General features: G+C 42.3%; 1 protein-coding gene across 7 annotated transcripts in view; it reads right to left on the bottom strand.

Moving 5' to 3' along the window:
• Nucleotides 1-756: 756 nt before the first annotated feature.
• CAMSAP1 (calmodulin regulated spectrin associated protein 1) overlaps nt 757-15,741 on the bottom strand; it is a 44,410-nt gene continuing 29,425 nt past the window's right edge. For all 7 annotated transcript variants that reach the window (XM_081896279.1, XM_081896281.1, XM_081896278.1 and 4 more), the window contains 9 exons: nt 14,447-14,538; nt 13,262-13,346; nt 10,385-12,743; nt 8,312-8,448; nt 7,992-8,200; nt 7,804-7,906; nt 7,128-7,243; nt 6,508-6,626; nt 757-4,744 (listed from right to left, as the gene is read on the bottom strand). In XM_081896279.1, the coding sequence (XP_081752405.1) occupies nt 4,442-4,744; nt 6,508-6,626; nt 7,128-7,243; nt 7,804-7,906; nt 7,992-8,200; nt 8,312-8,448; nt 10,385-12,743; nt 13,262-13,346; nt 14,447-14,538 (3,523 nt within the window). In that variant the 3' untranslated portion in view covers nt 757-4,441. The remainder of the gene's footprint in view (nt 4,745-6,507; nt 6,627-7,127; nt 7,244-7,803; nt 7,907-7,991; nt 8,201-8,311; nt 8,449-10,384; nt 12,744-13,261; nt 13,347-14,446; nt 14,539-15,741) is intronic.

Below are 15,741 nucleotides of genomic sequence, written 5' to 3'. Positions count from 1 at the left end.
TAAATAGGCTGTTAATCCTTACTTGGATGTGAAAGCAATATGAAGGTTGCAAATAATATACTCATGCCTCATGACTTTTCCCCAATAATTCAAACACCAAAAAGGAAAGGGGGGGCAGCTACCCATTATAGCTCAGGAATAAAGCTGATAGGTGAATCCAGAGTTTAAACTACAACGGTATGTAAAAATCATGGACATGTCACGAAGACATGTTTCATGATAAGGGGAACACTATGAGGCATGCATACTGGACATCTCCCAAAGGCACAAGTTCTAACAAACATAAAGCTTTTACTCAGGGAGCAAACTTTGGAATTCCTTCTAGATTCTTGCAGACTCAGACACCTCCTTTACAGGAACCCATCAGGGCCCTACCAGATGAAGGACGGAAAACAAAGTGTCAACTTGGTTTTCAGCTCATTATTTAAGCTCCGCCAGTTGGGATGAATACCATGCTATTTGCTCCCCATAGGTCAAGAGAACTTTGCTTTAATACAGGGTTGGGAACTTTGTGGTCCTTCAGATACTGCTCAGTTACAACTCTCATCATCCCTGACTCTGACTGCTACCCATGCTGGCTGGGGTGGATGGGAGTTGGAGTCCAATAGCATCTGGAGGGCCTTAGATTCCCAATCCCTAGTTTAAGAAACACTTCAAACAAAATGCAAAGCACATCAATAAAGCTATGTGTCTGTGTCTCAGCATAAGGGAGGCGTCCAACAGAAACAAAAAAGATGATGCATGGAATAACAAAAATTAGGTGATGGTTTTTATTAAGATTCAGTGCTTCCATAAAATAAATATGTTGTATAATATCAAACAGTCAGAAATAAAGTATGTAACAGAAAAAAAAGTTACACTCATGACAGTGCTGAATACTTTTAGAAATAATAAAGCATCTCCTTTCTTACAGGGTAGCCAGCTATTAAATAAAATGTACAGCTGACCTAAATGTACTGCAAGGGGATGGAACCAATAAGACTGCAATAGAAGACCTGCATTCTTCTTTCTCTAGTTAGTATTCACTACCCTCTCTCTCACCACTTCTGTACAAAACCCACTTTAATTCCAATTATTGTTATGTCTAGATCCATTACAAAATTACACTGTATTGTGTTTTGGAGTTTCAACTGTTCAATCTCTAATGTTGGCATAGTATCCTTTGCACTAAGAATAATAAGTATTATTTTATTATTTATACCAAGCCCATCGGTCTGGGCTGCCGTACACTAAACATATTCAAGTAACACTTCAAATAGAAGTAAAATATGTGCAAACCAGAGTCATAACCTAAAAATAAATTCCTGGGCAGCTGAGTCAGAGTGAGCTTGGGGGTGGGGAACGAACAGACAGGTTTTATAATTATCAGTAATCAAAACGGCCCTCATTAGACATATACACAAACAGGTTATTTTCTGTAGTGGGGAAAACAAACAGCCTTGAGGTCATATCTGATCTCCTGCAATGATTTTGCAAAGATTTTGCAGATAAATTCACTCAGATTCGAGAAGAGGTAGACTCCACCGTGGGAGCAGGGCCGGGGCGGGAGAGTGCTGGAGTCCTGTCTAGTCAAGTTGCATGGGATCAGTTCTAATCTGTTACCTCCAAGGATGCGGACAGGCTGCTGGGATGAGTGAAACCAACCACCTGTCTCCTTGATCCTTGCCCATCCTGGCTTATAAAAGCTAGCTGGGAAGGGCTGGGCGACGGGCTTCACTGGGTGGTGAATTCTTCTCTCTGCGAGGGAGCCTTCCCAGACCCGCTGAAAGAGGCGGTTATCAAACCGCTTCTTAAAAAAACATCTTAAGACACGGCCAATATGGCCAACTATCATCCAGTCTCAAATCTTCCATTCTTGGGCAAGGTGATTGAGCAAGTGGTTGCTGAACAACTCAAAGCATGCCTGGAAGAAGCGGACCATTTGGATCCCTTCCAGTCGGGATTCAGGCCTCAATCATGGGACTGAAACTGCCTTGGTCGCACTGGTCGATGATCTCCAGCGGGCTGGGGACAAAGGTGAGAGCTGATTCCTGCTTCTGCTAGATCTCTCAGCGGCTTTCGATACCATCGACCATAACATCCTTCTGGACCGTCTAGAGGGGTTGGGAGCTGGGGACACTATTATATAGTGGTTCCACTCCTTCTTCCTGGGCCATGTTCAGAAAGTGGTGGTGGGGGGATGAGTGTTCAGATCCCATGGCTCTCACTTGTGGGGTGCCTCAGGGTTCTGTCCTCTCCCCCATGCTTATCAACATCTACATGCAGCCGCTGGGAGAGATCATCAGGGGGTTTGGGCTGGGTGTTCATCAATATGAGGATGATACCCAGCTCTACCTATCTTTCAAATCAGAACCAGTGAAGGTGGTGAAGGTCCTGTGTGAGTCTCTGGAGGCAGTTGGAGGATGGATGGCAGCCAAGAGATTGAGGTTGAATCCTTACAAGACAGAAGTACTGTTTTGGGGGGACTGGAGGCAGGCAGGTGTGGAGGACTCCCTGGTCCTGAATGGGGTAACTGTGCCCCTGAAAGACCAGGTGCGCAGCCTGGGAGTCATTTTGGACTCACAGCTGTCCATGGAGGTGCAGGTCAATTCTGTGTCCAGGGCAGCTGTCTACCAGCTCCATCTGGTACACAGGCTGAGAACGTACCTGCCTACAGACTGTCTCACCAGAGTGATGCATGCTCTGGTTATCTCCCACTTGAACTACTGCAATGCGCTCTATGTGGGGCTACCTTTGAAGGTGACCCGGAAACTACAAATAATCCAGAATGCAGCAGCTAGACTGGTGACTGGGACCGGCCGCTGAGACCACATAACACCGGTCTTGAAAGAACTACATTGGCTCCCAATACATTTCGGAGCACAATTCAAAGTGTTGGTGCTGACCTTTAAAGCCCTAAACAGCCTCGGCCCAGTATACCTGAGGGGCGTCTTCACCCCCATTGTTCTGCCCAGACACTGAGGGCCTTCTGGCGGGTCCCTCACTGTGAGAAGCCAAGTTACAGGGAACCAGGCAGAGGGCCTTCTCGGTAGTGGCACCCGCCCTATAGAACGCTTACCCACCAGATGTCACAGAGAACAACTACCAGACTTTTAGAAGACATCTGAAGGCAGTCCTATTTAGGGAAGCTTTTAATGTTTAATAGACTGTATTTTAATATTTTGTTGGAAGCCACCCAAAGTGGCTGGGGAAACCCAGTCATATGGGCTGGGTATAAATAAATTATTATTATTATTATTATTATTATTATTATTATTATTATTATTAAGATTTAATATTTCTAGATGGAAAAGGAAAACTGAAACCATCAGATTGAGCCTTCAAAAAAAACCAAAATGCAGGTTTGTTTGAAAATTGTTAGTATATGGAAACTGGTATATTTTCTCCTTTATTAGTATATACTCTTGCCACAAAAGAAAAAAGTTGAAACAACAAAAAACAACAACAAAAAACACACTCCATTTTAGAGCATGGTACTCATTCAAAGGAAAAAAAACCAATTTAAATTACATTTCAGGACATAATTTAAAAGCATTATAATTTGTGATCATTAAGTGCACCATTATACAGGAGTAACATGCTCTGAGTGAAGATGTTCTACTATTTCAATAATCTGTCTTTATTAAAAAGACAAAAAAAATCCTGTTAGGATACTACTCGAAACAGAAAAGCAATGTTGACTGTACTCCATTCAGCTTGCCTCAAGTTTCAAATTGGGAATATTCCAACAAGTAGCACCTGTTTGCCTCTTCATGATTGTGTTGCAGAAATGTTCAGCCATGATAATTTGCATAAGTCCTCCATTTTCTTTCTTTCTTTTTTAAAAAAGGCGAATTTTACAGTTTTCAGTGCTTTTAAAAATGATTTGATACTTTAGGTAAACTTGGTTCTGAGCAGCAAGGGGGTGGGGTTGGAGTATTTTCCTTTTCCTTCCACAAGTCAGAACCTGGATTAGTGTTGGCAGTAGGGACAAGTACCAAATGTTTGTATGTTATCAAGTCTCCAGAGTCTAAAAGATATTCCTTGAAAGCCTGCCACAGTGCCCAGTTTCTTGTTCTCCTGAGGGGCAGCACATGCTAACTCCAAGAGTGATTGCGGGAAGGGGAGGAACAAGAAAAGATGTCCCAATTTGTACCAATGAAGAACTTCAAGTAAAAAGAAATCCACTCTTGCTACATGCACCTTCCCTCATGTGAAAAGCCTCTCTGGTTATCAATGGGTGTAACAGCCGTTTTATCATTCATACAAAAAAACCAAAAAGAACACTGAAGCCGCTCCTTCATTCTTTCCTTGCATCCACGTTTAATAAGCCTCTTTCTTTTCTTTTTTTAAAAAAGGGATTATGGTTCTGCTCGTTTCATACCCAAACCAGAGAGAGGGTGAGGAAACTCATTTCTCCCCAGCGATGAAATCTACAATAGTCTCCCACTGAACTGTAATGTCATTTGTGAGTTTGAGTCTTCTTTGGCACTACAGGTTGTTTGGGCTGCCACAGATGGTTGTGAATCGTCAGAGCATCTACACAGGCAGACATGGTTTTGGCTGGAATGATATTAAATTGCTTCCTGTCCGAGCTATATTTATAAAGCTTGTCAATCATTTTCTTAGTGATGCTCTTTGGCCCTGTTCCTGTCAGCTTGTGGATTTCTTCTGTTTCAGGATTGAAACAATAAAGTGCTCTGAACTGGCAGCCAGCATCACGGAACAAAATAATGTAGTGCTTGGCATCACATTTCTTGAGCTCCTAGAGGTGAAAGAGAAAAATTCTGAGAGCAATGACCACAGGAAATCAAAGACTGCTAAATGAGCCCAGCACACTGCTGGCAATGTCTAACGTACCCAAGATGAAGGTCAGGAAATACCGTATTTTTCGCTCCATAGGACGCACTTTTTCCCTCCTAAAAAGCAAGGGGAAATGTGTGTGCGTCCTATGGAGCGAATGCAGAGGGGAGGCAGGCGGGAAAAGCACACAAGAGCCGCACACAAGCTCTGTGCGCTCTTGCGGGCTTTTCTCCAGGAGGGAGAAGGGACTGACTGGCTGCATCAGTCGCTTCTCCCACGTCATAGAAAAGCCCACAGGAGCCACACACCCTCACGCACCCTTTAAAGAGTGTGCGGTTTTTGCGAGAGGTGAGGGAATTCCCCCACCTCCCAGAAAAGCCAGGAGAAACTGTGTAGCCCTTTTAAAGAGCGTGTGGCTTCTTCCAGTTTTGCGGGAGGTGGGGGAATTCCCCCACCTCCCAGAAAAGCTAGAAGCCGCACACTCTTTAAAGGGGTTGCGCGGCTTCTGCGGGAGGTGGGGGAATTCCCCCACCTCCTGCAAAAGCAGGGAGAAGGTCTGGGAGAAGCGCACAGGCTGCCTGCAGCTTGTCCGCTGCTCCCAGAGCTGGGGGGGGAATCATATTTTTCCCCCTTGATTTCCCCCTCTGAAAACTAGGTGCGCCCTATGGTCAGGTGCGCCCTATGGAGCGAAAAATACGGTACATTTGGTACTTCTAAATTGCAGTGCCACAATGACCTGGTTTGCACTGCACTAAGCTATGATTCTTTTAAACAAGTCATGAGTTAACCACAAGTTGTGCCACAACTGATAAACCAAACACTGGCTTTTTCCTCCCAAGTCTGCTGTATTTTCTTGCCTCATGCTTTTGTAGTTTGGTGAGTTTCTGGAGTGGAGTGGCCAAACAAAGCGACTACTGGATTCAATGTAACACCAAGCCAAAGTTAAATTAAAGTCTGAAAACCAACAACAAACATAGCTTCGATGGTATGTTGGTAGTAAGTCAACAATGTGGAACCTCCCATCTTCCCTGACCATTGGTCATGCAAGTTGGGGCTGAAGAGAGCAAAGGAAGATCTGGTTTGGTTACACTGGGCATGGGGCTTCTGGGGTGTTGCATCAGGCACCACAACTAAGAAATCCAATGGAAAGCAAGAGGTGGAGGGGATGTGTGCCAGATTTTGGCATCGCACAGGGCACCACTGAAATTTGAGATACCAAGATCTGCCACTGATGAGTTTGAATTTTCAGTTTGAGCAGCATCTATTTGGAAGGGCAGAGATTCCCCATCCTTGCTGTAAACAATTTATAGGTTGCTGGTCAAACCTTACACATAAAACACTAAGCTATTATTTAAGAAACATATAAGCCACAGTTTAATAAACCAGTTTAGCATTATGCATAAACCAGACTATTATGATTTAAGCATGACACTAGCAAGAGCTTTCCATATGAAGTCATCCACACTGCAAATGCACTGTGTCCCAGGGATCAGGGTTATTCAATATGAGACAGTAACAAAGTAAAAAAAGAAAAAAGAAAAGCAAAATTTTTAAAACCAATGCTAACAGTGCATGTTAAAAGAGTTGCATTAATACTTAAAATTATATTTAATATATTATTAGTGTTTGTACTGTTATGCTTGGAAGACATCAAACAATGGGCATGGAAATCAAGGTATACAACAACTGACCAATTCCAAAACTCTTGTTCTCAGAGATACTTGCCTCCAGTATAGAATTCTTGTGAGGCTCATTCACTTTTCCAGCAAGACAGCAGTGGGAAATAGCATTGTGGATAATTGATTTGTTTGACTTGCCACAGGGCTCTTTAAACATCTTTGGACCTAATAAAACATAAATTTTAAACAAGTGGCTTGATAACTCAGCTAAAATGAAAGTCTCGTGTGTCTTTATCAGTGTTGCAAACTATCTTGAGCAACTATGAAAAGGCAGATTTTTTAAAAAACAAAAACTTAAATAAGTAAGAAATTTCTTCCTTATTTCACTAGCAATATTTAAAAAGGCAAATTTGCAAGTTTGCAAAGCTTCTACATCCCATGATAAAAGTCCCATAAAACAGGATTGTATCCAGCATTAGCCCTACTCAGAGTAGACCCATTAAAATTGATGGACATCAATAAAGTGCATTAATTACAATGAGTCTACTCTGAGTAGAACTAGATAAATCAGTGGTCTGACTGTTTCAAAGCAGCTTCCTGCTGTATGTTCAGAGGCATGAGACCACAGAATGAAGACTGCACTGTACTGTTCCACATACTGGCAACCAGACTTATATAATCCTGATCATTAATTACACAGGTACAGATAAAATGTATTAGGTTTACCAGTATATTCTGCTACTGATGCAACTGAAGAGGCTGCTGAGGTGCTTTCCCAGTCTCTCTCCATGTTTCGACTTGGGTTCCTGCTCAATATGGGCAAGGTTTCCATTGATTTCACTCTGTCAGAAGAATCACAATTTTATGGGGAGAGTCCATGAATAAATAAGCCCATCAAGAGTTAGCTGTAACAAACTCTCCATTAGTGGACAATGATCATAATTGCAAAATTAGCAGCTCACACCTGAAATGAGACAATTATTTCCAATGGATTGAGAGCCTATAGGTGGACCCATATCGCCATCAGTCTCCAGCAGCATGGCAATTGTTAAGGATAATGGGAGTTGTAATCCAACCACATTTGGAGCTCAAACGTTTCCCATCCCAGTTCTACCCCTAACTGCTTGTTAATCTTGTTTGCAGTACCCATGACACTGACAATTTATTTATATTACTCCAATGACTATTTCTCATTCACTAATAGTGAGTAATTTAAAAGTAGTGCGCCATTACAATTTCTTGACAGTCCCTACTACACTATTGCTACCTAAAAGTTGCAATTATCTCTATTTCCAGAGAGTTCATGCCCACTATTGAATGCTGGATGTGGCATCTGGGCAATGTTCCCCACCCCAAAGTATGTTTCAACATCAGAATCCTAACTCTTTATGCTTTCTCTTACCGTTTGGAAGGTGCGCCACCAGAATTAACACTTTCAGGTTCGGTTGTTGTTGCAGATGCCAAAGACAGGCTAGACCCCGACTGAGCACTACTTAGATTATCAGCTGGCAAAAGAAAAAGGGTGTTACACAATGAAAAAGGTTACTTTATTATACTGTTATAGGAACCAAAATGAGTGCTGCTGCTTACGGATAGAAGAACACTTTCTTTCCAAGTTGCTATAGGATTCTTCCTGATGAACAGATATTGGCCTAGGCTGCTTGGGCTTGGGCTTGGGCTTCCCACGGCCTTGTTCTTCCAAGTTTTGCTGGTGCTTTCTTCTCAGGTGTTCTTGTTTGATGAGCTCTCTCCGGGCTTTCTCTTCTTCCTTCCGTATGCGGTCTTCTTCAGCTTTACGACTAAAAAGGCAAAGGGCAGCCTTCAAATCCCATCATTACCAATTTCTCAAGTGAGAACATAAAAGCATGAAGTACTCATCTATATACTGTGTGGCAAGACATTGAATTTACCGGGCTTCATCTCTCTTTTGTTCAGCCTCCGCCTCAAACTGGAGTTTTCTAAGGCGTGTCTCTTCAGCTTTGCGCTGCTGCTTTAAGAGGAAAGCGGCACGTTTCTTTGCAAGCTCATCTTCTGCTTTCTGCCCATCCTGTCAAATTAAAATTCAAGTGAGAAGTTGTGTTTTTGCAGCGTGGGGTGTAGAAATAGCAAACGCTGTATGAGGCTATGAAGAAAATCTCATGACTTCCATCTGAGCACAGAAACATATTTTTTTTTTGCTGCTTTAACGATGGAGCTGCCATTTTCCATATTTGCAACAAATATCAACCCTCTTGCTAAGCTCACAAACTCTGCAGTGTATGACCCCAGGACAGTTAATTGAAGGTAGTGATTTCAGCAACATCTCCAAAGCTAAGCCGGTCTGGAATCTGTTCAGTGCTTGGGTAAGAAAGCAGCTTGGAGGCCTCCATTTGGAGTCCCATTAAGGAACAAGATACATATAAACATACACATATCATCATCATCATCATCAAAGTTATTATCTGCCCTTCAACAGCAAGTTCCTGAGCAGGTTATAACAACTGATAATTTAAAACAGCTAAAACAGATTACAATCACGGGAATAGATGAGCCCTGAAAACAGAAAATAAAATAATCCCACTGAATATCATTGACACTGTGAAGCAAGCATCCAGGCACTCTCTATTGTCTTTTCATTACATTGCGTTTTTGTTAAATGCTTTTGATTGATTTGTTACAAAAATAAGAAAAGTGCCAACGAAAAGCAAGAAAACAAAGAATAAAAAATGTAAACTATAAAGAGTCACAGACTGAAAGGACCAAAAAAAAGGAACAAAGATGCAGTGCCAAAGGGATAATAAAGTATTAAGTATTAACTCACACAAAGATATATAAAAATAAAAGTATTCCCCTGTGAGTTTTATCATTGTTGAGAAATTCTTTAAAAAGGACCCCTGACAGTTAAGTCCAGTTGCAAATGACTCTGGGGTTGCGGAGTTCATCTCGCTTTATTGGCCGAGGAAACTGACATTTGTCCGCAGACAGTTTTTCTGGGTCATGTGGCCAGCATGACTAAGCCGCTTCTGGCGGACCAGAGCAGCGCACGGAAATGCCGTTTATCTTCCCGCTGGAGCGGTACCTATTTATCTACTTGCACTTTGACGTGCTTTCGAACTGCTAGGTTGGCAAGAGCTGGGACTGAACAATGGGAGCTCACCCTGTAATAGAAGTTCTATGTAATCTTAAACGAGACAGGTGCTTGCATATACTGCACTGAGTGATCTTTTCGTTATCAAACATATGTAATGAAAGAACACTAAGGGAATTACAAGCCATCATAAGGGAGCATGTAGCATACAGGTACTCCACAAGTATGAAGAAAATGCCACCACAGGGAGAATGAGGTTGCAAAACTGTTGCCAGTCAGTTGGAGCTGATACAGTGAAAGGGAAAAATTACGCAACTGCCTAATGCCATGGCTGGCACAGGTCAGCAGGACTTGGGGTGGGTGATGAATCCATTGCTGAATTCCCCTGACCCCATGTAGGATTGTCCAGCAATACCTGTCACTATAAACCACCCTGAGATCTTCAGATAAAGAATGGTATATAAATGACGATAATCATAATAATACATGTTGCCAGGTAGTGCCTGTTAGCAAAAAGCAACATACAATGGTCTTTCCTCTCATGCACGTAAGTATCCCGTTGACAACAGAGGGTACAGCTGACCACCCTTGTTGCAACTTATTTCTGAGCTGCCAAATTGACTGTTGCACCTTTGCTTCAACCACATTTGCCAGAATATCTACACACACAGAGAGAGAGAGAGAGATATTAAGGGATACCAACACACTAAGCATTCAATTATTATGCTATTAAAATAAATAAAAAAATCTAACTATGCACGATGCTCCCACCCACCCACATCACCAAACCCAGCACATGTAATATAGGGGTGTACAAAATGAACTATTCAGCCCACCCCAGTTAAAAGCAAGTGTTAAGGAGAGATTACTGCTGTACCAAATAATCAGGGATTCAACAACACTATCTTGTTCTTACCTTAAAGAAAAAACTAACTCCTGACTTCTGATCAATTTCACCAGTCAGGTATGTGGAGTTGTCTTGGCTTTCAGCTTCTCCTCCTTCATCTGGAGCTTTTAAATCAGACAGGTCTACTTCAATAAGGCTACCTTTGCTTCTCGTGGACTCCTCTGTTGGGATGTTCTCTTTCCCTGAGCTATCACAAGAAGCACAGCTAATGTCTTCTATGTTACTATTCACATCTTTGAGAGCCTCAGAGAGGATATTTGTGTCTTTGGAAGTGGACAGGGTAAATCCTGCTCGCTGTTTCTCTCTAGTGCTGTCCAGGTCAAAATTATTTTCGACAGTAGCTTCAGTCGGGGTCTTGGATGAGTTGTTTGATGGAAACTGCCTTAAGTGTGGCAAGGTGTCAGTGCTAGGAGTCAGGGTTTTGATGCGCATCATGGCTTGCTGAAGCTCCTTACCCTCTTTCAGTTCAGATGGTCTCCCCGAGTGAGGACTCCGACCTTGACTGAGACATGGTGGCTTAGGGAGACTACTCATGTCAGTAGGAGACAGAGGTTCGACAAAATGAACTGGTGCTTTTATCTTTTGGTCCTGAGAGACGCCTCTCAGTGACGATACTGTTGGCTGTTTCATGAGAAGCTCTTGTTGCCGAGAAATCTTCATGATATCTTGCCGGAGGGCACTGATCATTTCATTTAGTTTCTCAATGGGGAGATCACATTCAGCAGATTCGATGTTCTCTTCTAGAAGTGCAGCAGAAATCATTTTGCTTTTCTCTATTTCATGTATAGTGGGTTCTTTTGGATTGTTTTCCTCAACAAAAGCAACAGTTTCTTGGGCCTTTACTTTGGGCACTTCAAGAGAATCAAGAGTCTCTTCATCCCCTTCCTCTTTCATGAAGATGGACTCAGATTCAGAGCTCAAAGTACCATCCACGCCTTCCCCATTGTGTCTTGAATACTCCTTCGTGAAGTGCTCTGGCTTAAGTGGCTGAGCAACTTCAGCCCCTTTCCCTTTCTTCACCACACCCAAGAATGCTGCCTTGCCCAGTTTTAACCGCTGCCTGGCCGACAACACCTCCTTCTTCTTCTTCTGAGCCTCTATCACTCTCCGCTTCTCCTCCAGCTGCATATGAAGCTGCACCAGTTCAGAAGCCAGCAGGTTAACATTATCTTTGTTCTGTCTGTTGGGGCTTTGCTCCCTCTTCTGCTTCCAAGTAGTTAACAGGGCAGGACAACACTCTGATCCATCTGGTGTGGTCTTCTGTGAGCTGCTTGTGCTGGATTTTGTTTCATAGTTGTTCAATCTCTGAAACTTCCGTTCAGCAAAGTTAGTCATTCTGGCACTCCCACTGGTCACGGATGAGCTGCTTATCTGAGAAACAGTACTTAGGCATGGACTTGAACGTCCACTGGCATCATCTTTATCTTCATGTTCCTTAACCTTCATGTCTTCTTGCAGCTTTGCTGATTCCTCTTCTCCTATATACTTGGCAATTATTGGATGATCGTCTGACACTAAATCTTGTTCGACTTCCTCCATATCCAGAATGTCTGAATCAGAATCTTGTCTGATCATTGTCCATGAGGTGTCTGCAATGCGAGAATTTGGACTTTTCATGTAGCCAACATTTGTACTGCAAGCCAAATCCTCGTGTGCTTTGGTGGAGGACTGTTCTAGAGATAAAGTATCTAAGCTACTAATTGCCTGGGGATGGAAGGGCTCTCCTCTGACTTCTGAGTGCACTGGCGGATCTGCCATGCTGGAACCAGCAACTGCTGATAATTCTGAACTAGAAGTTGCAACCAAAGTTCTGCTGAGGATGTGATCTGCATGATTATTATTGGCTTTCTTACGGACTAAAGCCATGGGCCCCTCACTCACTCTCTTTGATACAAAGCCTCTCTTCTTTCCTTCCCCACATTCATCCTCCTTATTGATTGATTGTTTTTCCTTTGCTGGTCGCAGAATAGCAGGCATTAAAGGCTCAAGGAAAAAGCTATCTGTCTTGCTTTTGGAGGCTTCACTTTGTGATTTCTGAGCCCATGCGGTTGCAACTTGACTAGGTGATCTAGCTGGCACACTCTGAAGTTCCAGGTTGCCATGGTTCAGTGTAGCATCTGGGCAGATTACTGCGATCAATTCTTCATCCTCATCCTCATCCTCTATTTCTACATTGTTCAGCAAACTTTTCCCATCGCTTTTCACTGGTGCAGACTGAGGCTGCTGTTTTGGAGTGATGTTGACAATGTTTGATGCTAGGCTGTCCTTGCTGATTGACCGAGCCAAGCTAATGCTATCACCAGAACTGGGGTCTGCATCACTGCTTGCAGCATAATGAAGTGCGAATGGTGTTGGCTGAGAAACAGGTCTAGAAGTAACAAAATGTCCATTAGAACTGATAAGGGTGCTTTAGCAGAAATTGCCCATCTAGCTATGGAATTCACATGAATTTGTATAATTCATTGAATTCTGGCCTTCATAAGAAGCAGAAATTCAAGGAAAAGAATCAGAGCTGACTAATTCTAAAGACATTCATTATCATAATATGCTAATATCCAAAGAACTTCTTTACACATTGGTATTCAAATAGATAGAATCCACCATTATTTGAGGCAGGACATTATTATTTCCATTTTACAGACTGGAAAGAAGATGCTATGCACTTCCCCATCACAGAAACCAAGGCACAAAACTCTTTCATGACCAGGTTCAACATCTAACCACTGGATCAACAGTAGATTGCTGCATTTTTATCAGGCCATAATACTACGCTATCTGCATGAACACTACTATCAACATTTTTACCAGTAAAGTCAAACCACATGTCAATAGCATGCAAAGATATTAAGGTGCCTTTCCCATAAAATATCATCCAGTATATATTACCTTTGCTTCTTCTCTGGCCATGCAAGGATTGACTCCCGTGGCTGCCCATCTACTTTTGTCAATGAATTAGAACGATGCCGTTGATCTACAAATATATATATAGATATATATAAAGGATGTTGGACAACTTTTCAAACACTCTTGATTTTAATTATTTTACACTTTTACATTATTATTACAGAATGTCCTCTTAACAAGATTTCACCATTAGAGGGCAGTGTAAAACTGCTGTCATATATAGCATAGCTCAAAATTGTTGCACTATTATGACAAGTACACATGTTTTTAAGCCTAGATATCGTGAGTTGCTGATTGGCATTGAAAACTCATTAATCTAAGTGGAACTCAATTCCAAATAACCATGCTTAGGACTGAAGCCTCAGTAGTAGTTGGTAGGGGGAATTCTTGATATAAAATGGCCAAGTACAGCTGCAGCCAGAGTTTCTCTACCTTATACATATGCATAGTATGAGTAGAACTGTGAAGGTCAGAAGATTGTTCCACATCAGCCCAAGCAACACCACAAAAGGCATTCACTATCAAAGTTATTTTCTCTGCAAATGGTGCTCAGATTAACCAAAACTGCTCATCCTTCCCCTACCAAAATACTCACAGCAACATCCAACAATCTAGAGCAACAGCTTCAAAAGTTTGTTGTAACCACAAGATACCCTGTCTGGCTTGGGAGAAGGAATAGAGTTCTCAATGATTGAATCACACGGGTGGGAGGGGAAGGAAAGGAAACGCAAGTCAGGGCCCACTACTATCCCCACCTCTTTCCTTTCTCACAAGTGAGATTAAACTAGCCACACTATTGCCTGTCCCAGCTGCAGTTCCAGAGACTCAAGAGACCTGGTGGGGCAAACTCCGTTGCAGTGTGTTCTTAATCCTAACCCTGATCTTTCAGTAATAGGAGCTTTCTATTGTCAACTTCAGAGGGACCAAATACCCAAAACTGTGTTCTGTGCTGTGGCTATTACGTTTGCATCAAGTTGTTCACAAGCAGGGGTGCCAGCTTGAATAAATTATTGGGGGGTCCAGGTAAGCCCCACCTTGCATAACTGATCACATGTTGTGGTGCAAGTACACCATTTGAATAGAAATGCCCATCAACTATGGGGGGGCCAAAGCCCCCTCAGCCCCTAGGAGTTGGCTCCTATGTTCACAAGAGAAATAGGTGCCTACCTGAACTGTCCTCCCCCTGCAGGGACTTCTGTTGTTTTTGTCTCAAAGGCAGCAATGGATGGGATGGGCTGAAGGCAGGGTTTCCTTTTCCGCTATTGTTAAAACACATACACACACACACACACACAATTAATGAGGGTTTTTTGCAAGAGAAAAAACAAAACAATAGGAAAAACACACATTACTACACAACACCCATCATCCCCCCCCCGCCCACAAATGCCAAAACAAAGTAAAAAAATTAAGCCAGTCAACAAGAGTGACTCACAACACAAAATTGTACCAGCTATCTGAAATTAAGAGGCTATGCTTAAGCCAATGAACTACATTCTTAAAAGGAAACCATATTTAAAAGAGAGAGAAAAAACAGAAGGAAAAGAAGGAAGGAAGGAGTAAAGAGAAGGGTGAATAATGAGACTTAAGTCTCGAGCCCTTTACAGAACTTAATTACATCCCGACTAGGAAGATTCAAGTTACTGAAATTTTAAAGCTGTCTTACTGTACATAACGTGTTACTGAATAACTAATAGTTAATGTAGGAGACATTTGAAATTTACATTAAGAAGCTTTCCGTTTACATGGATGGTTAAAAGGACCCCATGAAAGCTAGAAAGAAGCCTAAAAATGACAGAACAGACTCAGTCGCAGAAAATGGTATCTTTTTCATACTGGATGTGCGATTAGCTTACAGATTTTTGCAAAAGGTTCCCACCACAACCAGTGCCTGAACAGACTGAGAATTGTACTTCCTTATTTCTTACATTTCTTGCTCTTAAATACATTCATTATTATTTTTACCAAATGTGTATCTCTTAAGACTCTGCCTAAAACTCAACTAGAGTTGCTTCTTCAGACACGCATGCTCTTAAGAACCATATTAAAGATGCTGCACTGGGAGGCTGCAACAGTTGCCCCTCTTTAATCTTATACAGAGCTTTGGAGGGGAAGGAGAGAAGGGGGCTGAAGCACCAATGCACAGGAGGGAAAGAGATTGACTCTGACCACCATAGCTTCTCACAGCAGGGGACTAAAAGAGCCAGGAGACTCTCAGCCACAGAAGAGACTTGGGTTTATAAGCAGCACAATCAAGATTCGGCCATCCAACCAGAACTGAGTTACATTTTCCATCACAAGCAATGTATCGTGTATCAGTGGCTTTCAAGCACTTTCTCACCAAGTTTATTCATGCAAGTGGGAGGAACCTAATGCAGAACAAAGAAAATGTTGCTGCCTTCAGTATCCCAAAAGTCTACAGACCAAACTGAAAGACAACGGAGGCCTCATAGTATGTTTTC

Source organism: Podarcis melisellensis (genome assembly GCF_964234715.1).
Source record: "Podarcis melisellensis genome assembly, chromosome: Z".
Taxonomy (NCBI): domain Eukaryota; kingdom Metazoa; phylum Chordata; class Lepidosauria; order Squamata; family Lacertidae; genus Podarcis; species Podarcis melisellensis.
The sequence above is the reverse complement of the archived record's forward strand: the minus strand, read 5'-3'. Positions and strand labels throughout refer to the sequence as shown.